The sequence below is a fragment of the Poecile atricapillus genome, chromosome 1 (genome assembly GCF_030490865.1).
Source record: "Poecile atricapillus isolate bPoeAtr1 chromosome 1, bPoeAtr1.hap1, whole genome shotgun sequence".
In the NCBI taxonomy this organism is placed as follows: Eukaryota; Metazoa; Chordata; class Aves; order Passeriformes; family Paridae; genus Poecile; species Poecile atricapillus.
This window is the reverse complement of record NC_081249.1, coordinates 91,360,437-91,387,635: the sequence shown is the minus strand read 5'-3', so window position 1 is coordinate 91,387,635 and position 27,199 is coordinate 91,360,437. Positions and strand designations below refer to the sequence as shown.

Genomic DNA, 27,199 nt, shown 5'->3' with positions numbered 1-27,199 from the left:
CCGCCGCGGTTTCCCAAGAAACCATGGTAGCGCAAAGTAGGGGATCTCCGTATCCCCCATTGCCCGTCCCGCTGCCCCAGCCAGATTCCCCGACTTTGGCAAGGGGAATCCTTCATAATAACCTAGTGGCGACTGATTGTTCATCAACAATAAAGAAACAAACTCTTAAAAACCCCTATTCCCCTCCCGCAAGCAGGACTCGGTTTAAGTCTAGACAGATGAGTGAAGAATGGGAAGAGAATGAGAGTAGGCACAGAATGTTCCCTCTCAGGGAAGTGCCTACTGCTCCAGGAGTGATTGGATTTGTGAATGTACCCCTAAATTCAGGGGATGTGCGAGCATTTAAGAAAGAGATGGGAAGATTGTTGGATGATCCGTTTGGAGTAGCAGAGAGATTGGATGAATTTTTAGGCAGTAGTATTTATACATATGAGGATCTCATGGCAATCTTGAGATCTCTGTTTAGTCAAGAGGAAAGAGACATGATTAAACAGGCTGGTATCAGGGACTGGGAGCGGCGAAACCCTCAGGGAACGCCGGGCAACCAAAAGTGGCCGAGCGTAAGCCCGAGTTGGAGCGCCCAAACAGAGGATGGCAGAAGGAGCATGAATGATTTAAGGAATATAATTGTGCAAGGAATAAGGGAAGCGGTTCCCCGGGGCCAAAATATTAGTAAGGTGTTTGGGGAATGTCAGGGGAAGGAGGAATCCCCCACCGAGTGGTTGGAGAGATTGCGGCGAAGTCTGCAGATCTATTCTGGGACAGACCCTAGTTCTCCGGTGGGAGAAGTGTTACTTAAAACGCAATTCGTGGCGAAATCATGGGAGGATATTAGAAAGAAATTAGAAAAGATTGAAGGGTGGCAGGAGAAAGGTCTCCAAGAGCTTCTGAGGGAAGCTCAAAAGATTTACATGAGGAGAGAAGACGAGAAACAGAAACTTCAGGCCAAAATACTAGTGGCCGCAGTAAAAGAAGCTCAGAAACAAGAACAGACGCACGGCAAGTTTAAAACAGCGCCGAAAAAGCCGCAGGAGCCACAGAAGAATGGCTCCGCCCCGCGGAAAGATCCCCCAGAATGTTTTTACTGTAAGAAAGTAGGACACATACAAAGGAATTGCCGCCAGAAAATAAAAGATGAAAAGGTATTTCAAGAAGATTAGGGAAGTCTTGGGCTCTTTCAGATGGGGACGATAACAGCTAAAGAGCCCTTGATAAAATTAAAAGTGGGTCCCCATCGCGAGGAAATAGAATTTTTGGTTGACACGGGAGCTGAGAGAAGCACCCTGCAAAAATTACCCCGGGGATGCGTAGCAAGTAAGGAAAAGGTAGTGGTAATCGGTGCGAAGGGAGATCCCTTCAAAGTTTCTGTAATTAAAAATGTGGAAATAGAGTCTGAAAATAAAATATGCCTAGGAAATTTGTTATTAGTAGAAGAAGCCGATTACAATTTGTTAGGAAGAGATATGATTGTCTCGTTGGGTATAAACATTGTTGTAAAGAATTCTGAATTAGTAATAAAGATATTTCATTTGACTCCGAAAGATGAAAGGGAAATCGATCCCAAAGTGTGGCATTCAAAAGGGGAGGTGGGGAAATTAGATATCACCCCCATCAAAATTGAAATAGAAAACCCAGAGGACCCGATAAGGGTAAAACAATATCCCATCCCGATAGAAGGGAAAAGGGGTTTGAAACTAGTCATTGATGACCTCCTTAGAGGAGGTACCCTCGAACCCTGCATGTCTCAACATAACACCCCCATCCTGGCAGTGAAGAAAGCGGATGGGAGCTTCCGACTGGTGCAGGATCTCAGGGCAGTAAATGCTAGAACCCGAACCAGGTTTCCGGTAGTGGCAAATCCTTATACTTTACTTAACAGACTCTCACCTGAGGATGTATGGTACAGTGTAATTGATTTAAAAGACGCATTTTGGACTTGTCCTTTGGATGAAGGGAGTAGGAACTTCTTTGCCTTTCAATGGGAGGATCCGGACACGAACAGAAATCAACAGTTAAGGTGGACGGTCCTCCCACAGGGGTTTGTGGAATCACCCAATTTATTTGGACAGGCATTGGAACAATTACTTACTGAATTCATTCCAGAGGAAGGGACAAAGCTCTTACAATATGTAGATGATTTATTAATTGCTGGAACCATGGAGGAAAAAGTCAGAAAAAGTACAATTTCATTGTTGAATTTTCTGGGAAAAAAGGGTTTGAAAGTATCAAAATCCAAACTGCAGTTTACGGAGCCCGAGGTAAAATATCTGGGACATTGGATTTCTCAGGGGAAAAAGATGCTAGATCCTGACAGAGTGGCCGGGATTCTGGTACTCCCAGCCCCAAAAACAAAAAGACAAATCAGGCAATTTTTAGGGCTCCTGGGATATTGCAGACAGTGGATTGAAGGATACAGTGAAAAAGTAAAATTTTTGTATGAAAGATTAAACACAGATAGAGTGAAATGGACCACTCAGGATGAAAGCAAGTTTCAGGAATTGAAAACTGCACTTATAACTGCCCCGGTTCTAACCTTGCCAGACACAAATAAAGAATTCCAACTATTTGTTGATGTAAGTGGACAGACAGCCCAAGGAGTTCTGACCCAGGAGTGGGCAGAAAAGAAAAAGCCCATAGGATTTTTATCAAAAATCCTAGATCCAGTCAGTCGAGGGTGGCCTACTTGCTTGCAAGCAATTGTTGCAGTAGCTCTGTTAGTTGGGGAAGCAAAAAAGATAACTTTTGGAGCCTCTTTAACAGTCTACACCCCACACGATGTAAGAAATATCTTACAACAAAAAGCCGAGAAATGGCTAACTGATTCGAGGCTTCTGAAATATGAAGCCATGCTAATTAGTTCGCCAGGCCTCGAGTTGAGGACAACTACTGCCCAAAACCCGGCGCAGTTTTTGTTTGGGGAACCAACAGGTGAGCTGTTGCATAATTGCATTGAAGCAGTGGAATTGCAAACAAAGGTAAGACCGGACCTGGAAGATCAAGAGTTAGAAGGGGGGGAAAAATGGTTCATTGATGGTTCATCAAAAATGGTAGAAGGAAAAAGAAAGTCAGGTTATGCCATCATAAATGGTAAGACCGAACAAATCATAGAATCAGGTCCCTTGCAGGCATGTTGGTCGGCTCAAGCCTGTGAACTGTTTGCACTCTTAAGAGCCCTCAAAGGCCTGAAGGGAAAAAGGGGAACTATTTTCACAGATTCGAAGTATGCATTTGGGGTAGTGCATACTTTCGGAAAAATATGGGAAGAAAGAGGTTTAATAAACACCAAGGGAAAAAGATTAATACATGGAGAAATAATTAAACAAATCTTAGAAGCTATCAGAGAGCCCCAGGAGATATCAGTAGTCCATGTAAAAGGACACCAAACTGGGTGGCGGTTTCACACCAGGGGAAACAATCTAGCGGACAAAGAGGCGAAACGAGCTGCGTTACTGGCGGTAAGTATTCCCGAGATCAGTCCCAAAGAAACCCCAGAAGTGTCCGTGCTTCCTTCAGAGAAGGAGCAAGAAGATTTCCAGAAGGTAGGTGGATATTTTAAAGAAAATAAATGGTGGTTGCCAGACGGGAGGGAGCTGGTTCCAAAAAGTATAGCGAGAGGAATACTCAGGAGATTGCATGAACAAACCCACTGGGGAACCAGAGCACTGGCTGAACAATTTTTAAAATTTTTCGGATGTAAAGGAATCTTTGAACTTGCCAAGCAAGAGGTACAGGGGTGCGTGATATGCCAGAAAGTAAATCGTGCCAATTCAAAACAAACAAATTGGGGTGGCCGGCCACTTTCGTATAGGCCATTCGAGAGAATCCAGGTAGATTTCACGGAACTACCAAAGATTGGGAGAAATAAATATTTATTAGTGATAGTGGATAAACTGACACATTGGGTCGAGGCATTTCCCAGAGCAAAGGCTACGGCCCAAACCGTGTCTAAAATTCTACTAGAGGAAATAATTCCTAGATATGGGATAATAGACCATATCGATTCTGATCAAGGGACTCACTTCACCTCTAAAATCATCAAACAACTGTCAGAAGCATTGGGAATCAGATGGCAATATCACACCCCCTGGCACCCTCAAAGCTCGGGACAGGTGGAAAGGATGAATCAAACCTTAAAATCGCAATTATCCAAATTAATAATCGAAACAAAAATGACTTGGGTCCGATGTCTTCCTTTAGCTTTGTTAAACATCCGGACCATGCCTCATTCTGAAACCGGTTTATCCCCTTTTGAAATGCTATATGGAATGCCATATAGGCATGGGATGCCGGTGGCACACCCTCAAATAGAGGATGTGCAATTACAACCTTATCTCATTTCTATAAATAAAAATCTACAGGAACTCCGGAAAAAAGGATTGATTCCTCAGAGCACAACATTGGGATTTCCAATTCACAAAATCCAGCCGGGCGACAAAGTATTGATTAAAGTGTGGAGGGAACTTCCCCTCAGTCCGCATTGGGAAGGTCCCTTCCTCGTTCTCCTGACCACGGACACTGCTGTGCGAACGGCCGAGAAAGGGTGGACTCACTTCTCTCGGGCCAAGAAGGTTCCGGATTGCCAAGCCCCCGAGTGGAAGATCACCACCCCGCCAGGAGATTTGAAAATCAAGCTCCGAAGGCACCACAAATGAACAATAGCGAGAGGATAAGTTGCAATATCCGCGATTGTTATTGTTTCCCGTTTGTACATTTTAAGTGCGCTTATTGTAAGCAGATTTGGGTAACTCATTGCATAAGGGGTTATAAACCAAGGGGATTGTGCACTAGGTGCTACGAAAGGGAGTTAGACCAGACCAATCGATTCCTGATACTTGCAACTCGAGCGGGCCTTTTGGAACTTGACTCTCCGGAGTGGTTCCTGTTTTACCAAAAAGGATTAGGGGGTCAGCTTGATTGCAAAGCAGACCCCTTGGAAATTGAGTGCCGGAGGACCGTAAAAGTACCTTGTAGATTTGAACCAGTTAAAGCATCTCGGTGGGCAACCTTCAAGCGGAGGTTTGCCATCAGGACATCAAGGGCCCCTGAAGACAGTCCTTGCTGCCGGGAAGATGGTTATCCCCGCCGTATACTTTTGTACGGGCGGAGGGAATGGCAGAGGGATGCAATTGTGGGGAATCCTGATGTCCCTGAGCCTAGTCATGTACTCGATCAAGAGAATAGAGGCCGAGGCCCCCCCAGGGGAGGCTCCCCAGGGGAAGTGTGAGCAGTGTCAGACTGCCCCAGAAAACGAGCTCTTGACCAAGTGCCCTTCAGAACTACATGCAGGTATTTGTTGGTTAAACGGCACTCAGTTCGAATTGTGTAAATCAAAAAAGAAAATCTGGTGCTCGAACTCGAGAGTAAGTATCAAGGAAAAACCCATTCGGAACTTGGAAGAAATAGGGGCTGTTGAGACCCGCTTCCGAAACAAAAGAGAAATAAAGGGAATTCCCCCAATCGAGGTCTGTGGACAGTGTAATAAGACTGTCTGGATTGGGGGAAAGAAGCATTCGACGTTTTTGGCATACCACCGAGTTAACCCTACCTGCTACAATGAAGCAAGCTTAAAACCGTGCATGATGGGGGGAAAGCTGTACTGGGAAGGGAAAAATGTGAAACACGAGACAAGGCTGACATTCAATAATGAACCCATAATTTTGGAACTATTGAAGTCAGATGATGAGAACTCGTGTCTTCAATTTGACCCAGTGTTCTGCTTTTCAAAGGATGAAAAGGGATTAGATCCAGAGAGTAAAATAAAGCAAATAGCTATAGACTTAAAACGAAAAGAAATGGAAAATAAAAAGAAAAGGCTGGAGCAAGAGAGGTTAAACTCTCTCAGTGAACAATATGAATTATTAGAAAGACAATACGATAATTGGAAATTACCCAGCCCTAACCAAAACTTGTTTGTTGATCTAATGCAGGAAATAGCCACTGAATTAGGTATATCCAACTGCTGGATATGCGGTGGTTTAAAATCAGCTGAGAGGTGGCCATGGAAAGGAGAGGGATTGACCCCGGAACAAATATTAAAAGGGACAGAATTAAAATTCTCAAAAACTACCCGGAGGCCAGAAGGATGGGTCATAGATGACCGAATAATTGGGACGTTTTGCATTAGCCGGGAGGGAAAAGAGTTTACCGATTTGGTAGGATACACTCCGTGTGTGAATACACTCACAGTAAACTCAGAAAAGAAAACAAAAATCTGGCACCCGGAATCACCCGAAGGATATTGGATCTCCTATCGGGAAAACAATTGCGAGTGGGTAGAGACTATCGGATTATGTTGGAACAAGAAGCCGGGGGCCAATCCCTTCCATGCTTTCATAGGCCTGAGGGATTATTGGGAGGATCCGGCAAAAACTAATAAAAACTGGGAAGCTCCTGATGGAATTTACTGGATATGCGGGAAAAAGGCATACAGTGAATTACCTCGGAAGTGGAAAGGGTCATGCACACTGGGACTAATTCGGCCGTTTTTCTTCACCCTACCAAAAGATGAAAGTAAATCCCTAGGGGCTCCCCTCTTTGAAACATTAGCTCGACAAAAGAGGGACCTAAAAAAGATATTACCGATAGCAGGAGGGAGCCAGAAATGGAACGAGGAGGAATGGCCGGCCGAGAGAATCATACAATACTATGGTCCGGCCACTTGGGCAAATGATGGCAGTTGGGGTTATAGAACCCCCATTTATCTTCTGAATCGGCTCATTCGACTGCAAGCGGTAATGGAGGTAGTTTCCAATCACACCTCAGAAGCCCTGGAACTCCTAGCAAGGCAACATTCTCAAATGAGGGCCTTTGTTTACCAGAACAGACTGGCCCTCGATTACTTGCTAGCTGAGGAGGGAGGGGTGTGCGGGAGATTCAATGAATCTGAGTGTTGCATGGAAATAGATGATTATGGCGAAACTATAAAGGGACTAGCTGCGGAAATCAAGAAAGTGGCACATGTGCCAGTTCAAAAATGGAATTCTATTCTACAAGCCTCTTGGTGGGACCAAATTTTCGGTCAAGGGGCTTGGTGGAAAAAGCTAGTGTTCTTTATAGGATGTTCAATAGCCGGAATCATCTTTTTGCCTTGTTTAATTCCTTGCCTGGTTAGGCTAATACAATCTGTAGTGCAAGGAATGCAAATTGCCGCCCTCCCAATAGATCCGGAAAAATCACAAGATAAAAATGCCCTTCTTTCTAAATTACTGGTTTTAGAAGAAGAGAAAGAGAGTAATAAGGCATTAAGGGCCTTAGAAAAATTTGAAAACGAACATATGCTGACCACTAAAATTGACAATTAGACAAAGAAAAAAATGATGATGGAAAAAGAGTAAGAAAAGGATACTTTTCTTTAAAAGAAAGTGTGAAAATAACGAATTTTTAAATGTGATAAATTATTAGGTGGGGGACTGTAATAAATTATGGTTGTATTAAAAATTCGGAGTGTATAAGAAAGATATGTTTTGTAGAGACAAAACAAAATATAAAGCATGGAAAAGCCTCCCCCCCCAAGTGGGATGAGGCTTTTTGCCAAGGAGTTGCTGATTGCCAGCAACGCCCAAGATAACTAACCAAAACCGGCCCATCAACCCAAACAAACACACAGGACACGGATCATCAGGAAAACAATGACACTAGCTCGGGAAATTATCTACCTCCGGATCCAAGCAACGCCCTGCGGATTCCAGTGGGTAGAGAAACCGATCAATAGGAAAAAGACAAGTTCCAAAAGAAAGGCTTCGCCAGACTCAAACATTTCTGTGTTGAAAAAGCAATCAGGGGAAACAAAGGAGGAAACCCGGCCGAGATACTCATCGGCACCAACCCGGATTCCACCACCCTGTCATGAAAAACTTAACATTGCAACACACAGAGTCTCCTTTGCATGTGAGGAGATTCTGGCCGGACACGAAATAATGTCATCATTCTATGTCAGGAAATCCATTCACTGGACAATCAAGGACACTTGGTGAATGGAACCTGCCTGGAATTTTGGCCTGAGGACTTAAAAATCCTATAAAACCCCAATCCTGAGGATGCTCAGACGTGGATTTGGGAAACCTATACCTCCGGTGTAGACCCCTGTCCACCCAGCGCTGCGCTGTTCTTTTTATTGTGGGTTTTTATCGCTGTTTCTGTTTATTATTGTTTATTAATAAATTTCTCTTTGATTTTATCCCAAAATTGCCTTTGCATTTATAACACACAACATGCATCTCAACTGAAGAGTGGTGAGAAACACGAATGCCCTGGGCTGCAGGTGCCTGTGCTCCTTCCCTCTGGCTGTCTGCATTACTTCCATTAACCAAAGGGGATGGGAGAATTCAGTAAGAAGACAAAGACATATTTGTGACTATTACCCAGGGACAGCAGGATTATTTGGTCTCTGAGGTCTAGAAATGAAAGTTTTCCTCTGCTTTGCTATAGGTTCCTTGGGTAAATGCCTGGATAAGACTTCCCATTCACTGTCTCCCCTCCACAAAACAGGATCAGACTCCTCTTTTGCAGAGGCACTGTGAGGTTATCTCATTCAGCATTTGAGGTTGCAGAATCATCTTCACATACCAGAAGATTACCAGCTTTTGCAAGTGCATCCAACTTCTTTCCCTGTCTGTGGTACCTAATTCTCTTTGATTTATGTCTTTCTAAAAAGCCAGACCAATTTCTGCTCAAGGAAAGCTGTGTCTCCCAAAAAAAGAATCCTGGAGAGGCATGCAGCTCTTGCTTAACTCAAATGTTCATGTCCCTAACCTCAGGACTGTTCGTGCAGCAAAAAGTGACACTTCTAAATAATGGGAAGAGGAGTGGCTCCATTTCACATCAAGAAGGTGCTGTGCAAATAAAGCAGTGATATTTTGCAGGGCATCGTGGCCCTAGTCCTGAGCCACCACAGTCACCACAATGTGATGAGCCAGCTGGGGCTGCTGGGAGCTCTGGTGTTTGCATTGGCAGGTTTTTACAGAAGTGATGGGGTCACGAGGGTTATGTCCACTGAAGCCAACGGCAGTGTTTATTTTCACTCTGTTGTGTAAGTCCCACTCTGTACCTGTGTAACTTGGCTCAATGCAGTGATGTAACACTGAAATAACAAAATGAGCTCAATGTTTGTTTAAGATATCACCTGCCAACCCAGAACTTTCTTAAATCTCTCTCGAGAAATAAAAAAAGGACTTAAGAGGAATGAAATAAAACCTGCAAATACTGTAATCAAAAACCTGAAACATTTACTGTATCAAAGCCAGACAATGTATGAGTTTTTACAGGTCTCTGAGTGGCTGCTGAATAATAAGGCATATGTTCTTATCTAATTCTGCTTTCTATATGATTCTCATGCGGCTGACAATCCTACTCCCATGAATTTCCACTGATTACACTGTTTAATGTAGCTTTGACATGACTTAAACTTGACCAGTCACAGTAAATATAGGGGAATGAAGGGAGATACTGTATTGAGGGCTTGTATTAAGGGCATAAGACTGGAAGACTTGGGTTCTCTTTCTGGCTTGTCTATTCATTTCTCCCATGAACTTAGGTGACAGGTGCTATTTTGGCCCTTTTTCCTTTTGTCTGTCCCTTTACAATTCTAATGCTAAGAAGTGTTAATTCACTGGGTCTTCACTCTCTAGGTGTCTGCTCCATGGTCTGGTGGAGTACTGCTCTATTACAGGCAAAAAGCTCACATGCAACCAGGGCTGAAACTACTCCGTGTCTCCCAAGTCAGCCTTTCAACCCCCTCAGTGGGATGAGCAAGATCCAGGGGCTCTGCTTTCTTCACAATTCCATTGCTTTGCCTTCCCTACCATGTCTCCCATGTTGTAGCCTTGCAGCATCTGTTACAGCAGGAGGCACAACCATCCAGTTGCACAACCCTTGCTGTCCCTTTTTACTGAGGTGATACAGGAGAGAGGATATGGAGGCTAGAAGCAAGGTCAGTGTTGAGCCAAATCAGAACCCAGCCCCATGCACTTGTCTCAGTTTTAAGTTCCTTGCTGTTCTCGTCTGAAGAAACACGAAGTTCACTTATGACTCAAATTTCAAACATGAAGTCAAGCACCAATTTACAAACACTTCTGCAGTGGAGAGATTTCTGCTTCCAGAGACACTTACATATCCACACAAGTTCATTTTAAAGAGATTAAAACAAACACCTAGCACTTAAACATTAAAAATAAGCTAAGGTAATAGGTGAGCCAGGCAGGAGTACGCTGCATTACGGGCTCTCTGATCTGATCTGGACTGTTACTGTCAGAAAGAGGAAAGAATGGTTTATCTCTGTGTCAGGGCTGTGAAGCATGTTACACTGCACTCAGCAGCTCTTCTGAGATCTCTCCTGGGGAGGGTCAGACTGATCTCTCTCCCACCTGCCTGCCACAGTGTGCAGACAACATGAGATCACCCCCAAGGCTTTCTGGCCTGAAGGCAACCACAGTGAAAACAGTAGCTGCTGAAAGTTGTCCCAGTAGCGCAGCTTTGGCTGCTCTGGGTACTGCTGCTCCCTCAGCTGTGCCAAAGCAGCGCCTCCATCTGCAGGTCTCCCTCTGCAGCTGCTGCCTGCGGGATGGTGTGGAAACCTTCACTGCCGCCAGATGTGGGGCAGGCAGATCTCCTCTTCCCACCCAAATCCCTCCAGCATTACCTACACAAGAGTGGCTGAAGGGGAGGAAGGCCTGGATGAACCTCAGCGTACCCTCCTTGCCACAGCAGGATCCCTTGATTACCTGTTTATGCTGTACTTCTGTTAAAGCTGTGTATTTATTTAGCTTTTTTCAAGCTGTGCAGTTTCTCCTTGTCATCTGTTTGGGATAATTTTTTCCTCCTACACTCAAGCTGTGCCCTTTTGCTTCTGTAGAAAAAAAAAAAACCCTCCTTTTTCTCCTCCTCCCCTAAGCATGGCTTTCTTTTCCCCCTACACACACTTTTTCTCCACAAAGTCACACAAGCTGTTGGAGCAGAAAATGGACAGAGGTACGTGCTGTGAGTTGGGGTGGAAATGCAAGACCTTGAAACCAAAACTGGGCAAAGCCCTGAATTCCAGGCCACAGAGGCTGATGTTGTCCTCAGCAAATGTGGTTTGTGTGTGATTTGGCAGCAAACACACTCAGACTAAAGCCCTCAAGCCCAGCCTTGGAGGTGTTCGAAACCCTGCGGCAGGTGTTACAAAGTGCTGGTGAGTTCTTCATGTTGTTTCCCCAGGGGAAAAGCCTGTTCTACCTGTACTTAACAGTGGAAATCCCACTGATTCCAGTGTACCTCAGGACCCAACCTTTCCAACACCCTAATTTTGGGATCACTGGATTTTCTAGGCGCATGCTACTCACGTCTGTGACGTTCACCACCCCGATCTGTGGTCTGAACAGGTCAATCTTGAAGGTCTTCTCCCAGTAAGTGATGAGCTGCAGGAGTGAGACGCAAGACTCAGACAGGGGTGTTTTCAAGGCCCCATTGCATTAGCTCAGTCAGCTGGGCTGTGGAGCTAGGAATGTGCATCCATGTGTGCACAGGAGAGAGAGAGGCCGAATGCAAGCTTGGGTTGCCAGACTTGGCAAATCAAAGTGCCGATTCCGGAGGTGTTCCCAAGACAACGCCTTCTTGGGAGGCAGACCCAAACAAGCAGCTTTCAAGGGGATGGCCTGAGGTCCAGTTTCCCATCCTTCCCTGTCCCAGATTCCCTGGGGTAATTCCTGCACCCTTGTGTGCACATGCACACCCCCACACACCCCCTCATGCCCATCCCATCCATGAATTAAATCCAAGACAGGCAAAGAGCCTCTGCCACTCACCAGAGGAAAGTCATCAGGGTCAATCCAGACAATGCTCAGGTCAGGATTATCGGTGTTGTCCCTGGCAACCTGCTTCAGGATTTCCAGGAACTCAAAACCATCTGAAATGATATATGAACTACTGCAACTCTCCTGCAAATGCACAGGCACTTTTTTCTTGTGGGGTTTCCAGCTTCCCTGGCTCCCCTATGCACGCAGGAGTTGTTTATAGTTCTCATTAAAATGCTGTCTCCCAGCGCTTTCTTTTGATAATAAGGCTTTTAATTTCAAGCATCCTCCTCGGGTATTGAAATTAGTTACACATGAATTAAGCCCCATAATCCTTCTGTGGAGTAGAACAATGTCACTATTTTCTTGTGGTGAGGGAGGAACTGAGCCCCCAAGAGGCCAAAGCTTTCCGATTTGCTGATGGCTCTGGGAAGCACGGATGCCACAGCTTTTCAGGAGCTGGTGGCTTCAGGTTTCCGGCATGCCTATCCCACACCCAGCCCTCAGCACTCTCCCAGAGCCACACAGCAAGATGGATGCAGAGTTAGGGAGCGAATCCTGGTACTGGGGTGGAGGGCATGACTTTTTTCCCAGGAAGTCATCCATTTTTATCCAAAATTTGAGTCCTGGCTAGCATACCTGCTAGCATTAACACCCAGAAGCATCCTGGCACCCACCCCAGTAGGCTGGGGCTCCCCATCCTGGCCAGGGTGCTAGGCTCCCTGGGCTCCACAGTCAAAGCACATGACAATACGCTTTGCTGAAGGATGGAGAGCCACAAAAGGAAGAAAACGGCCTCCTACCTGGGTCATCTTCTTCAGCAAAGGCTACGATGTGGATACCCTCCATGTCATCCTCCTGGAAACAGCACAACTATTACTGATGGGCCAAGGAGGGAGGATAGTGTCTGGGTGGTTGCTGGAGATAAGAAGCCGTGGGATGCCTTCAAAAAGGTCAGTTACAAAGGGAGGCTTGACTGGAGCCCCACTGAGAAACCAAAAATGGGAGCTCAGGTGAGGCTGACTCATGAAGGTATTTAGTGCTAAAGGGGGTAGTTTGGGTTGTGCTGCTGAAACTCTTCAGATAAAAACGAGGTGGGCACCATGATGTCAATGGCAAAAGCTTCTCTGCAGAAAAGGTCAAGGGCTCTCTAGCACAAGAATAGAGGCTCCCCCTTCATGCCTCCCCCCTCACCCTCATAAATTTTCAGATCCCAAGGTATGGTTTGCCAGGAGACAAATATCTGCCACCATGCTCAGCCCCAAAACATGCTCCTTTGGGGCTCACAATTGCATCACAATATGAGAGGCAAGGTGGCTCATTTGGGCCCCTTTATGGGGTCTCTGCTTTAGGTGAGGGTCTCTGTGAGCAGTGAGGAAATTGAGTGACAGCTCATTTCAGGGCTCCAATGAGTGGAGGACAGAAATTACAGCCTGGTGGATTACTTTTCTCCATGAAACACGAGCAATGATATTGGCAAAGGCCAATGGATCTGCTGGCCAGTTCATCATCTGCCTGCTATGAATGTCATCTCTGAATTATCCCATGGATCGGTTTCGCCTTCCTCACCCGCTGTCGGTCCCAGTTTCCATTTCAATTGGTTTTAATGCAAGAAAAAATTCCCATCTAAATGCTAATTTCTTTTCCCTTCTGAGCCCAGAGGTGACAAAGCCACCATCAAATACTGAAAGGGAAAAAACCCCCTGAAAGATTAAGTGGAAAACATTATCTTTAAAAACAATAGCGGATGCTCAGCCTTTGTGAACATCTTCAGGGAATACATTTTCACCAGAACATTCTAGGCAGATTTACTTGGGATTCAGACCACTTACAGCTGGCAAAATTTATACTGTTGCTTTTTCTTCATATTTTCCTGCAGCACTGTCAGATAGGAAAATTAAAAGTATATATATCTATATGCTGTGTATAATTACATGTATATACCTATATAAAGCAGCTCTGTTCTGGCCTACAAGGCAGCACACAAAACTGGACTAGCTCCAGTGAAAGCAGTGAGGATGTTGTGAACTTTCAGTGAGATCAGAATCCAGTCCCCTGTCCTCTGCAGTTGTGAGCCCACTGCTCATAGCAGAGGCAAGTTCTGTATTCCCAGGCTGCTGGTGGAGCAAGCATCCCACCACTGGGAATTCACACTTTTCGTGAGGCTATTTTAGAATATGGTCAGTATGAAAGTGAAACCACTGCAAACCACTGCATGTGAAATTTGGGTCTCACTGAAGCCCCATTAAAAACCTTGGAGGGGCTTTGGTGGATGTTGGAAGCTGCGTTCTACACAGAATCTTTATTTTTAAAAAAATGTAAAGCTATTGTGCCTAAGGGACTCATAACTCCTGGTTCAGTTTTATTACCTCTTGCCTTGCTGTATTAAAGACTCCCAAGGTTTTTGCCACTTTGGAGTCCCACGGCATTTCATGTTACACAGCCAAGACAGGGACATCTGAATGCTGTTATAAATGTGTCTTCCAAAATCCTTTTGGAAGAATGACTGCATCTTCTTTAGTATCTGTAAAGCACCTGTTCAGCTTTGTTTTTCAGCATTCATCTGGCACTTGAGAGCCCTGACTAGCTTTTAACACAATATTCACTCACAGTGAAGGGATAATTTGTTATACACAATTTTTCTTTCATTTTCACCCCTCTCTTCTTTCCCAACCCTGCAGACCACGAGAGTCCTCTGTGTGTGACAGGGGCCAAAATGCAGGTTATTTCTTCACAGTTGCCGATTTGCATCTTGCTTGCACCGTGAGGAGTGCAGTCAATGCACGATCTGCTTTGAAATCTGTATAATTAACTGTACTGCCTGCCTTCTCTTCCATTTTGTATTGTAGAACTGCTCTGGTACTTTTACAAGGACATTTAGTGACAGGATTGGGGAGAATGGCTTTAAACGGAAAGAGGGTAGATTTAGGCTGTATGTTGGGAAGCAATTCTTTACTCTGAGGGTAGCGAGGCACTAGAACAGGTTGTCCAGAGCAGTTGTGGATGCCCCAGTCCCTAGAAGTGTGCAGGGTCAGGTTGGATGGGGCTTTGAGCAACCTGGTCTAGTGGAAGGTGTCCCTGCCATGGCAGGGGCTTGGAACCAGATGATCTTTAAGGTCCCTTTGAACCCAAAGCAGTCTATGATTCTGTGAGTTTCCATAAGACATCTGCACAATCTCCATAGCTCACCCAGGGAGTGGGCCACAGAAATCACCCCACTAGCAGCACTGATGTCCCTTAGCTGACATGGAGCATCCTTGGGCAGGATCACTGCACAGGCCCCACACCTGCCCGGCACACTGCTTAGCTTTCCCTCTTCCTTCAGTGAAGCAAGCAGGAGCCAGCCCAGCTCTCCATCGCTGCTCTGCGAAGCATTTGAGCACCCTGTTTGAACTGAGGAACTAGGCATCACAGCCAAGGCTTTCCCTTTTTCCCAGAAGAGAGAGAGGAGCTTTGCAAGGAAGGAAAGGTAATGCTTTGCCCAGCCAGAGTCCAGAGCTCTTGAGCAGCAGTTTCTTGTTGGAAGCTGGCAGGGGACACAATGGTTCCCACCACATGTGCTTACCCACGTCTCAAACATGTCCTCTGGGCGCAGCTTCCTCAAGGTGGCCCTGAAAGGAAGACAGAAACACTCTTTGAGGACATATCCAGCACTGCCACACATGACACTGTCAGCATCCTGGGAAAGGCCACTGTGGCACATTTGGCTGGTGGCTGGAGTCAGCCACCACATTTTGAATGCAAGAATGGAGGTCAATTTATGCCTTTATTTGTGCTGATAAAACCCTGTCCATGGCCCCACTGGAGTCACTGCAGCCACTACTTCTGCTTGAGAAGATGAGATGCCTCTCTGTGCTGGGATGTGCTGATGAATAACTCTCACACATGGCAGACTGTTCTGTCTGTGCTGAGAGCATGAGACAACATTCACTTTTGTTCTGGTGTCCCTGGGACATTCCTAATGGGCTCTGTCCCGCCTTTCTCCTGGTTTCACCCCATCATAATTTCAGAACAGAAATCCTTCCCACCTCTGCTGAAGCAAAGAAGACAGAATAAACTCTGTGAAGAAAATTTGGACCCCAACAACCACTGACAAGTAAATTTAAACCCTAAGACTCGTCAAAGCAAATTTTTTGAGAAGTAGTTCATAAAGGAAAAAAGATTCATAGCAAATATTTTCAGGCATATCTGTAGCAGGAAGCCCATCAGAGAGCCTGGAAGGCTGAGAGTTGACTGGGGTGATAGAGGGCCACCCAAGGAACACAAAGCCATAAGAGACAAGCACAAATAATCCTTTGCACATCTGCTAGCTGTGGTATCAGCTGTTTGGGGAGGATCCCCCAGCAGAGCAGGTCTTCCTGGCTGACCTGCCCCAGGACCTGCTGCAAAGAGAAGTGTCAGTCTATGAAGTTTTAGAACAGATTGGCAGAAGTGGCAGTGTGTTGCCAGAACCAGGTGGAATAAGTGAGATGCGTAACCTGTCACTTCAGTTTGCCTCACAAACAGAGCCATGGAAACAAGAGAACATTTTTTAGAGGTTGCTAAAGGACCTGAGGAGCCACAGAAGTGAGTTCCAGTTAGATCAGAGGAGGGGAATCTCCTGTGGATTAATAACATTGAAGGGTGGAAATGAATGGTCAGTTTTCCTGACAGAGGGAATTGAATAATTAAGATTCCTAGCATATTCTTTGGCATGATCATATGCATAATATATCCTCACATAATCTGAAAAGATGGGAAATAGTAATATGGCAGTATTTGCTTATCATATCCAATTTTTTTGGCAACCAACAAAGGCCTGACTATGAGTTGATACAGAGGATCTCCTGAGACTTGAGTGTCTGCTTGATAGACAGACATATATAGCAAGTAACAGGCTTGCAGAAAACCAGCCCTGACTGTACAGGTGCAGCAATTGGTTCTAAATTAGTTGTAATTAATTATTGCCTCTCAGCAAAGGGGCCCAGGTGTCAGAAATTGAGAAAGAATCAGCTCCAAAGGAAAAAGGCCAAAAGAAGGTTTGCAAACAGTTGGGTAATGGCCAAAGAGTAAAACATACCATTGTGGCAGTGGACAGCTACTCTGTGAGCCTCCACAGTGGAGTTATGTGTAGTTCTGGTCATCCCATCCCAGAAATTATATGGACAACTGAAAATGGCACTTGGAAACATGGGAACGGTGAGTGAAGGTATGGAATGACCTCTGTTTGATGGAAATTAGATAAGAATCCTTTATCCTATAAAAGAAGTGACTGAAGAGGGATTCAGCAGGTATTCTAAAAAATTTGGAATGGTAAAGAAAATGTGAATAGCTTAGAACATGGCCAAGGTTCTAATAAGGTCAAGGTTTCAGATTTGACTCCTACACAGGCCATTCACTCAAAAGTTGGACTCGATGATTCTTACGGGTCCCTTCCAAATCAGAATATTCTGTGATTCTCTCCCTACAGATTACCTTAGGTATTAATTGTTGTTCCCCTTAAGACAAGAGTTAGTAAGTGCCCAGAGAAATTATTAGGTAGCAGGTATAAGCTAAGCAAGTAACAATGGTCTTTTGATACAATGCATATTTCAGCTGCTGAACTCATTACAATTTGGTACATTCAGCATCAAAACAGAAATAAGGTAAAAACAGCTATAGAAATTGAAGAAATAGCCACTAAACACAAGACTAGGGATATAATTTTTGAACTAGCAAGTCCTTTCATTGTTGGTGGTCCAAAACCAGAGATTAAATCAGGTGAATGCACATTACGTATTTAGGCATACTTGTACTTGGCTTTTAAGACGCTTTCCCTAGCTGTTCTCTGGGGGAAGTTCCTGGAGAAAGGAAATTTAGTGGGAAGGATCTGGCCACGCCCACACGTACTGATCTCTGTGTTGACTCTGGATACTTTGCTGTATTGGAGGAGTGAGGCAAGTGGGGTTTGGGCAAGTGAGAGCAGAATTTAGCCCCCATGCTGCTACACCACAATTGTAGAGAAGTGGGGGTTCCAACCCCAGCATTTTGTATGTGAAAGAGGCATCAACCCAGAGGACTGCACCATGTAATTTGTATTTGTGGGACTGGGAGTGAAATCTGGGCTGAGACCTTGGAGTGGCAGTGACCACCATGCCCGGATGGACACCCATCTGTGCAGCCATGGATGAGCCACCATGCTCAGCTGAGCGCGGGCTTCCTGACCTTCTGTGGAGAGGAAGAGCTTCCCACCAGCTGCGCAGGGAAGCCTCAGCTGGGAGGCTGTGCATGAGCTCCTCCTGGGCACCTGCTTCAGCTCCTGTCTTGAGGCTGCAATGAAAGCTCAGCAAATCCCAGTTTCTGTGCAGGATTGGAGGAAGTGGTAGTGAGCCCTGCCTGGGCAAAGTAGTGGGAAAGCTGTTTTTGGAAGGGCTGTTTAGGGCATGTCAAAGCATCTGGGTACAGCTGACCAGTGGTAACTTTTCCTGGTGATGTGATGGGGCTCCTTCAGTGGGATGGAGAGATGGCAGTGGGGCTTTGCATATCCTAGGAGGGATAGTCCATGCCTATGAAGAGAGAAAGTCTGCTGTGTGAGGGGGAGGGAGCACCTGGTCCTCTATACCTTCCTGCAGGAAATATCCTGCTGAGCTGTCTGTAGGGAGCCAGCACATGGCAGCTGTTGAGGTTGCTTCATTTTAATCTACAGATCATCTCCATGTCCGACAAATTCCGGCCTGTGGCTTTAGGGCCTTTAGTGGTGGCAAGGCAGGATGAAGCACTTCTGCTCTGAGAAGCTCAGCATGAACTACTGGGAACATATCACTGTCACTCCAGGCTTCTTCCCATGCCATGGCAGCTTTGGGATTTCAGAGATGTGGTCTTATGGACGCTTTAATTATTTTCTGAGCTTTGGCACTTGCAAAACACGTGGCCCACCCCCTTGCTTCTACCAAGCACCACAAAACAACTTGAAATATCCACGATTTGGGGGAATTCTATTGCAATTTTGTGCTGGTGAAGAGTTTGCTTCATTAGGATAGCATTTAGATGGCTGTGCTTAGTCAGCCTTCTGATGCTGCTGCTTGACAGAAAGAACTTGGGGAAAAGAAAATGGGAAGGACTAAGGCTAAGAACCCTAGAAGGTCAGCAAAGTGAATTGTGGGTACACAGAAGATAGAGGAGCCCTTCATATTTCAGAAAAAGCAAAGAACTGTTTCTGGAGAGTCTTAGATTCTGGAGATGATCTCCTGTCTGTGTGAACACAGACCTCCAGGTGAGCCTGATTGGAGATCACCCTTCTATACAGATGGCCCTGCTTTCCTCAAACACATCTGGTCCCTTGACTGTCTGCTGAGAAATGCAGTTGTAGGAGCAGCAGGTAGCCTGAGTCACTCTCCTGAGGGGTGTTTCTAAGGGTATAAAAATACAGCACCTCTGGCCAGTTGTGCCCCCATACTTAACCTTGTGCTTTTTACACAGGATCAGCCTCTCTGGTGACTTCCAGACTATTTTTGTAGCCAAGTCCCTAAATAACTGTGCGATAAACCTGACTGCAAAAAGCATGAGCATCCACAGCTCCTGCTGAGCTGATCAAACACTGTGAGTGCTCAGCATTGTTCCCACACAAGGTGCAACACAGCCATAACAGCTGTGGCTTCTTCTCTGTGCCTATGGTCAGCAGGAGCCTCTTAGTCCCTTGTGGTTCCTCTGAGTGTGGTCTGAGCTCAGAGACTGCCTCCAGACATATCTGACATCAGGAAAGGGATACACCCATTAGTAAAGCTGTTTTTGGGAAGGAGGGGATTGGGCAGCATTTGGATTTGGCTTGAGAAGGGGCATCTTCTGTACAGACCTAAATTAAAAGCATGGGCAATTTGGGCAAGGATTTCACTCTCCACTGCTTTCCAGCCTCAGTGCTTTTTTGAGTCAGGACTAACCAGGGAGGAGGAAGAGCAGGAGGAGGGAAACTGTGTTATCACAGCTCCACTGTGGTGAACTATGACTGCTGTGCAGATACTTACACCTCTGGGACTAGGAAAAAAACCAGCAATTTCACAGTTTCAAACCTGGGACATAAAATCATCAAAAGTAGTCATCATCCTAATTTTTTTGAGAGCGATGCCCTAGAGAGGCAAGGTCACAATGACAGACACCTAACCCACTTCCCTTTCCAGGAGCATCCTGTGTGCTACATACCTTCTGTGCTCTCTCACAAAATCAACCAGCTCCTCTTCGGAGTAGGGCTTATCGGGGATGTGAACAGGCTCATCCATAAAGGGTTCATAGAAATCCACCTCGTTCATCTTTAGGCCCAGCTTCTTGGCAACCTGTTGCAGTGCAGAAGTCACAGGTGAGAGAGCCTGATGTGTCTCTTTGCCTATCCAGAGTCTTTGCTGGTGGCAGAGCTGGGATCAAGGTGCTTGCTCTCTCTCTGAGCATGCACTCCTAGGGGTGGCCCACAAAACATATTTGTTTAAAAACTCACTGCTGCCCCCTACACTACTGGTGTCAAGCAGTGGGGCAGAGCAAATCCACAGCCCAGGGCCTGCAGACTTCGAGGGGCTGGGTTCCAAACCCACATCAGAACCTGCCTCCATGCTGCAGCTCCTTTTATCTTGTGACAGGGCCAAAATATCAATGCAGACACCAACACCACAAAATCCAGGAATGCTGAAAATGAGAAGCTGAAACCAGACAATAAATCTGGGAACATCATGAGCTCTCAGAAAACTGGTGGTGGCGTATGTGAGCTACCATGAAGATGTGTGGATGCTTACCCCTTTGTCAAAGGTGGCAAAGAACTTGACATAGGGCTGGAATTGTTCAGCAGCTTCTTCAAATGCCTTGTAATCTGGAAGGAGAAAAGGAGAATGAAGAAGATATTTCACAGACAGCTGGCCACGCTTGGATCAGCCCAGAAGGTACTGGGGAAGGACAAATACAAATTAGTAGTTTCACATTGCTCAGGGCATGGGAGCAGCCTCTTCCCAGTGTTGGGGGTCAGCATGGAGGAACAGATCAATGCCAGGCTGCCCCAAAGGGCCCCGCTTACTGCAGCTGTTTGTTTGCCACAGCAGTATTTAATCCCTGTCCCCCTTTCCCTTCCCTCCTTCCGTCTTTGATCCTTTGCGCTCATTGCTCACAAGAAGGGGCACTTTGCTCCTTTTAGTTGCTCTCTCAGTGCAACTGTAACCTCAGCTGATTTTTGTGTGAGGTAAACTCCCTTTACTGCTGGAGCCTCTGGATTATGGCCCTCTTCTCTTGCCAGCAGACACCTTGCAGAAGGGTCAGCGATGTTAGGGTAGGACTGGACTCATGCATTATGCCAGCAGAAATTTGCCTGCAAACGCACTCATGCTCCAGCAATTTTCACTCTGTCACAGGCTGCCACATACCACAATACCCTTCATGTTCATGCAGAACAACCAGTGCCCAGCCCCTGGAGCTCCCAGGCAGGCTCCGAGGCCCACGAGGAACACGTTTATCTTACGTTCTGAGTCTTCTCCCTTGAAGTAGCCGATGAGTTTGATTTCGTCGTCGATCTGGTCAAAGGCCTGAAGCTCCAGCTTGCTGTTTATGACCTCCACGGGGTCTTCTAGCAACTGCCATGACAAATGCATGTGGTAACACAGTGATTTGCAGCACCAACCTATGCCTGGCAGGGTTCACAAGCAGCCTAAGCAGGGAGAAGGAGGTCACCCAGTTTCTCTGCTGTTGGAAACCTCTGCCTTAGCATGAGGAGCAGATGAGAAGCAGGTCACCTTCAAAAGGAGGTGTTAGTATGTTCACTGCAGAGGTGGAAGAATTGAGAGGGAGGCTGATAGAGGAGGGGGTAACCCAAATGAATGCTGAAGGACCTACTGTGGTGGGGGATAAGGAGTAGCAATTGCCCTGGCTTTAAGGAGACCAAGAAGAAAGAGCAGTCAAAAGGAGCTGGTATGATCATGTATGAGCATCTATGAATGATACTTGTGTATCTAAATCTATATATAGTTTTTTTTCAAGTGTCATTTGCTGGAAGAGGTCATTGCAAGGATCTTGCTTTTGAAAAATGTTAAAACCAGCATGCTAGAGTGGTTTTGAGCAGTAGAAAGTCTGGATGTGAATTTTCCTGGCTGATCCTCCTCCTATGCAAAATAGTTTAAACCTATTCTTTGGTCCTACACACATCACTATGTTAATGAGGAAGTTGGAAGACCTGTCTGTCACTTTAGACTGTCATAGATCCAAACTTTGTTTCCCTTTTCTTAACTAGTCACTGCTGGTGAGAAGGTTCAGTCTGATTATTTTGCCCAGCAATAGTGGTATAAATCAAGTGTGCTTTCACTTGAAGAAAAAAAAAAAAAAAGCAGGCAAGCCACTGCCTACAGAGGAGTAGAGAACCTCTGGGTTTATTTTAGTTTTCAGATCAGGCTGACAAGGCACCACAGACATGTCCAGTTTTATTTCCTTGCTTTGCCAGGTATTTTCCTTCCTGAGTGGAAAACACAAAACCAGAAATCCTTGTTCTCTTTTTCCACAGAACCTGCTTTTTCAGTGACACACCAGATGGCATAGCAAGCAAAACCTCATGAAGTACCTTGCAGCATCCTTGAGAGCGATGTTACAATGTGAGGCTGTGACTCTGTTGGGCCTGCAGCAGCATGTGCAGTTTCCTGCTGCCATAGTGGCCTGAGCCATGGGAAGCTGGGATCCCACTGCTGCAGGGTCATGGCAAAGCTCTGCCCTTATGGGTGGGGCAGATGCCCATTTCTGTCCCTGAAACCACTTGCATGTGTTGTGGTCACAATACCCAATGCATGCAGCCACAGACATTGTCAAGGGAGAGCTGAGGTCCTAAGGATCTGTTTTAATTCCCTGGCCATGCCTCTCCTCACCAGCAGCCCTGAACCACAGGTGACTGTGTAGGTAACCTGCCACCCTGGGAAACAAACCCTGCCAGCTCTGCTGCTCACCTTACCTCCCTTATCTGCATTACTGCATGGCCACTTACAAAGAAAGCAAGCCTCACTTCAAAGGAAAGCTAAGCTGCTGCAAAATGTTTTCATTTATAAAGCGAAGACCACGGTTCTGGTCTGTTGCCTCTCCTAGGAATAAAATGCAAATAAAGTGCAACATGTAGGTGTGGGATTCAGCATTGCTTTTGCATTTAGGCACAAAGGTGATTACATCATTGTGCCCATGCACAAAATGACCCAAGAATGTTCAGTTCTAGGACCCTGATCTCCTCTCACTTGTGGCAGTGCAATTTGGCATGTTCACTGAAGAGATGCTATGTTGCTTGTGTCTAGAAATGGGCAAATAGTTTGCAACATAAGCCTTTTTCAATGTGCTGAGCTCTTTTTAGTTGTTCTATGAGAATCCTACTTCTTGGATATTCCTATTTTGAAAATAGCTCTTAAAAAAAAAAAATAAAAAGTGTGAAAGATTTTGCAAATGACAGTGTTTGCACATGAGCTTGCTAACTGAGGTGGATGAGCAGCAGTCAATTATATGTATCCTAGCTGACTTCCACTCAAATACTCTGTAAACAGGAAAGAGGGGAGGTTGCCTCTAAGATATAAAGTGTTTAGTGGCATATAAGGGTACCACCTTTCCTGGGAACTCATGGTCAGATAGGTGTTGGGGAAGATGTCAAATGCCATCTCTGCCAGTAAATAGCAAACAGGGATGAAATTTCAAACAAAGGTACATTTGGTTTTTTTGCAAACCAAGTATTTGCAGGGTCTTCTCCAAGAGGTTTTATCTAGCTCTGAGCTTATCTGTGCTTACATCCAAGAGGAATTCCACCAAGACATCTGCAGACAGTTCCCCATCAAACTCAACCAACCGCTCGTCCTTAAAGACATAGAGACTTCCCTCTTCAACCAAGCCTGAAAGAAGAAGAGGGGAAACAATAAGTGGTTAACATGTTGTTGAGAGCATGTTTAGTGCAGAGTGTCCTGCTTGTTAGCCCAGCAATTCCTCCTGGTAAAATGCAGATGCCTGTTTGCTGTGTTGGTCTAGTTAGAAGATAACAACCTGAATAGTCCCCTGACTGATGTTTCATGACACAGGGGACAGACTTCAGTCAGAACTGGTGCTAACTTCTTCCCAAATGTTGAACTCCTCATTCAGGTCACAGTTTGGTCTCAGCTGGAAAAAATCTGCACCAGAACTTGTTTTTGCTTGGCTGTCTATCTTGCAGTAAATACTGGGCTGTAACTGACAGCTCAGATTTTGACAACCTGTCACTATATGGAAAAGGGATTTTGATTCTGGTTGTGCTCACTGTCCAGAGAAGGCTGAACAATGTGAATGTCACCAGTGACCTGAAAGTGATCTTCAAACTGTCTGAAGCTTAGCTGGCCTTGGCAAAAGGGTTAGAAACCAATGACAGAGATACTACAGAACGCAGGGTGACAGATTTCAATGCTATGCCGCTGGACTGAGGACTGAGTGCCACAGAACCTTGTTGAAGCCTCCAAAATCAATAGCCTCCTGCAATGCAGTATGGCAGGGTACCACTGGCCAAGGAGGTTTGTAGTTTGCTCCTTCTTGGAGATGCAGAAGCTCTTGTCTTTAGTTTAGCTCCCATTAGCACTCACAGCCTCTAATTTAGGGAAGAGAATTATAGTTTAGTATGCTTAAACCTTAGGTTTAGTGGTATATTTGTGCACTGTTGTACTAATGTGTCAGAGTATTTCCATATTGCTTTGTGGGCTAAAATATGAAGGGACTGCTTGCCCCTGGAAGGCAGCTGTGTCCAGGGGAGGGCAATGCAGCAGCCTTCTACCTTCAGAGCAGATTTCCTTTTTCATTCTGGTGAACAAGTCAGAATGATTGGCACCTGGCTGCCTAGCCATTGCAAGGCTGTGGCTACCCCAATTGTTGACAGGGGTCATTTAGTCATGGGGCTGATGATTTGGGGGACTAAGTGTTTTCCCCATATGTTCTGGTTCTGCGCTGATGTGTTGGTCCTGTCTCTGTGTAGGAAGAGCAGGAAGTTACTCCACGGCATCTATTTACTATTTTTGTGCAGAAAGCTGTGAACCTACACCCTTTCATCATTACAGCATGAATTGCCTTTCTTTTTTGCTTGGTTTGATTTGTTTTGGCAGACAGACCCTTTTTCTGGAAGGGTCTTGGCTTGTCTCTCTCATCCTCACTCCCACCCTGATCTTGCCTCTGTTGGGGGGGTGGGTGGTCAGTGTGCAAGTGCCACCATCATCCTGGTAACAAGGATTGGGTGTCCTCTATGGGGCTGCCTGTTGGACGTCACTCTCACAGTCTCTCCAAGCTATTCCAGAGATGTCAGACCTGGGACTCACCTAACTTCTTAGCAAGCTTGGCATCCTTCTTGGAGTCCACCATCCCAAAGCCAATGCTCCTGGGCTCCAGGACCTGAGCTGCCAGCTGTGGGAGGAAGCAGAGAGCCCAACATTAGTAGTGTTAACACCACAGAGTAGCTAAAGGGCATCATGCCCTGCTAGCATGACATGACAGACACAAGTGACCCATATTCTGCTGCTGAACAGCACCAATGGGTGGGATGTGTCACATGCTGCCTCTCTGCTGAGATAACCCAGAGGTCACAAGGGTTGGGTTTCTTCCCATTGTGCTACAGCAGGGAGTTTGCTGGCACTACTGTATGCTGTTCACTGCTGTTTGACACCAGCCTCAGGAGAGGGCTCCTGAGTGAACTGGGGACACCAAAGCAGGGGGAATAGCTGGAAGAAAGTCCTGTGCCACCAACACAAAGCACAACCTGTTTCCTCTGTGGTGCCTTGGTGGCCCCCTGCAGAGGGGTGTGATGTGGGTGCCATGGACATTTTAACTCCAGAAGTGCATGGTGCCAGGCAGCAGTGAGTGCAGGACTCTGTAGCATCATGTTTTCTTCATGCATGTGATGGGGTGGCCAAAACAGGCTCCTTTTCCTATGAAGTGCTTGAAGTCATGCCTCCTGTCCAGGCTTCAGTAAGCCCCCAGATCCTGGTTCCCTGTTTTTACTAAGGAGATGCATCTAAGCCCAGCCATGCTAGTGTTCATCTTCTCACAGCTTTGCAAAACCACTGCACCCTGTTCCCACCATCTTTGACGAAGGGGCCTCTTGAAGATATCAAGTTCCTGCCTGTTTTGTGAAAATAGATATGTGAGGAAAGGAGAGAAGCTCTGAAAGGGCCCTGTGGTGAGAGCGACCATGGGTGAGACCCTGTGAATTCCAAATTGGTTCCTAGAGAGGCAGTGACCCTGGTTAAATGAATCCACTTACGCACTGTGTGACTGACAGCCCCACCACAAGCACACTAGAGACCCTACAAGGGAGTAATGATGCTCTGAGAACCACCAAGCAGCTGTAAGAGCCTCCTCCTCCTCCCTCTCCCTTCCTGCTGCACAAATGCCTCTGATGCTGATGGTCTTCTTGCTGTTCCTCCTTCCAGCCCTGCCGGATGGCGGGGGATGATGGAGATGAGGGGTCATGAGCTTCTGGGGTAGGAATGTCCCTATTAGGGCACAGCTGTCAGTGCTTGACAGCAGAAGGCTGGAGGAGGGCAGAAGAAAGCCATGGCCAGAGAGATGGTGGGTTGATTTATGAGGAAGCTCCCCCCTGCCCCAGCTCATTTTGGCTCCCTCCCCCAGACTCAAAGCCAGTTTGAATGTCACCCAGCAGCGCTGCCAGCGTGGCCACGTGGTCCCTTGGCTCCCCTGCTATAAATAGCTCCTGCCTGTGCCAGGCCTCTGTGAGAGTGAGCGGTGATTAGAGGCATTGGGGAGCAAAAGCGGTGGGGCAGCCATCTCGCCTGTACAACAGGGTGTCATGGGGCCAGCCAGCTCCCTGTGCTGTCAGCACACAGACTGCTCCTGAAATTCTGGGGGATGGTGGCAGGCACTCTGGTGATCAGGGACCTTGCTTGAGCAAAAGGGAGAGATGGAGAATGTAGGTGTTTTCTCCCTTCCACCGATCACGCATCTTCAGACCTGTCCCAAAGCTTTCCAGGAGGAAAAACATTCCACCAACCACCACAGCATTGCTGCAACCTTGATGGTCCTGCAGACACCTGTCCTGTCTTTAGGGGCAAATGCCACCATGGGAGGCAAAAGGGGTGCCTGTGTTACACAGGAAACAGGGGTGTCAATGCTCTTTCCTTGCTCTTTGCCAGTGCTTTGAAATGAAGGGAAGGCTGCACATTCAGGGCTTGTGCTTGCAATGGACACTGTCCAAAAAGGGCAGAGCACTGGTTTGTGTTTGTATATCCATTGATTAGGCTGATAAGTTGCTGATCTGGTTTGGCATCCCATCTGGTGGCTCAGGCCACCTCAGAGCATCTGAGAGCAGCTGGACCCCCATATTTGCAATGAGGGATGGACATCTCTTGTGAGCTCTCTAGACATCTGCAAGTGCGTGGTGGTAAGAGAGGAGATTTTGTTTCCCGTTATGGAGATCTTCCCTGATTGGACAAAAGGATGGAGCCTGTAGGATCATCAGCTTTTTT

The 27,199-nt window shown here is 46.2% G+C and overlaps 1 protein-coding gene across 1 annotated transcript in view; it reads right to left on the bottom strand.

Annotated features, from left to right (window-relative positions):
- CASQ2 (calsequestrin 2) overlaps positions 1–27,199 on the bottom strand; it is a 43,693-nt gene that overhangs the window by 4,220 nt on the left and 12,274 nt on the right. The window contains exons 2-10 of the mRNA XM_058838874.1: positions 25,037–25,121; positions 23,499–23,599; positions 21,217–21,328; positions 20,504–20,577; positions 19,923–20,053; positions 15,334–15,379; positions 12,572–12,626; positions 11,781–11,881; positions 11,319–11,393 (exon numbers count right to left, since the gene is read on the bottom strand). Of these exons, the coding sequence (XP_058694857.1) occupies positions 11,319–11,393; positions 11,781–11,881; positions 12,572–12,626; positions 15,334–15,379; positions 19,923–20,053; positions 20,504–20,577; positions 21,217–21,328; positions 23,499–23,599; positions 25,037–25,121 (780 nt within the window). The remainder of the gene's footprint in view (positions 1–11,318; positions 11,394–11,780; positions 11,882–12,571; positions 12,627–15,333; positions 15,380–19,922; positions 20,054–20,503; positions 20,578–21,216; positions 21,329–23,498; positions 23,600–25,036; positions 25,122–27,199) is intronic.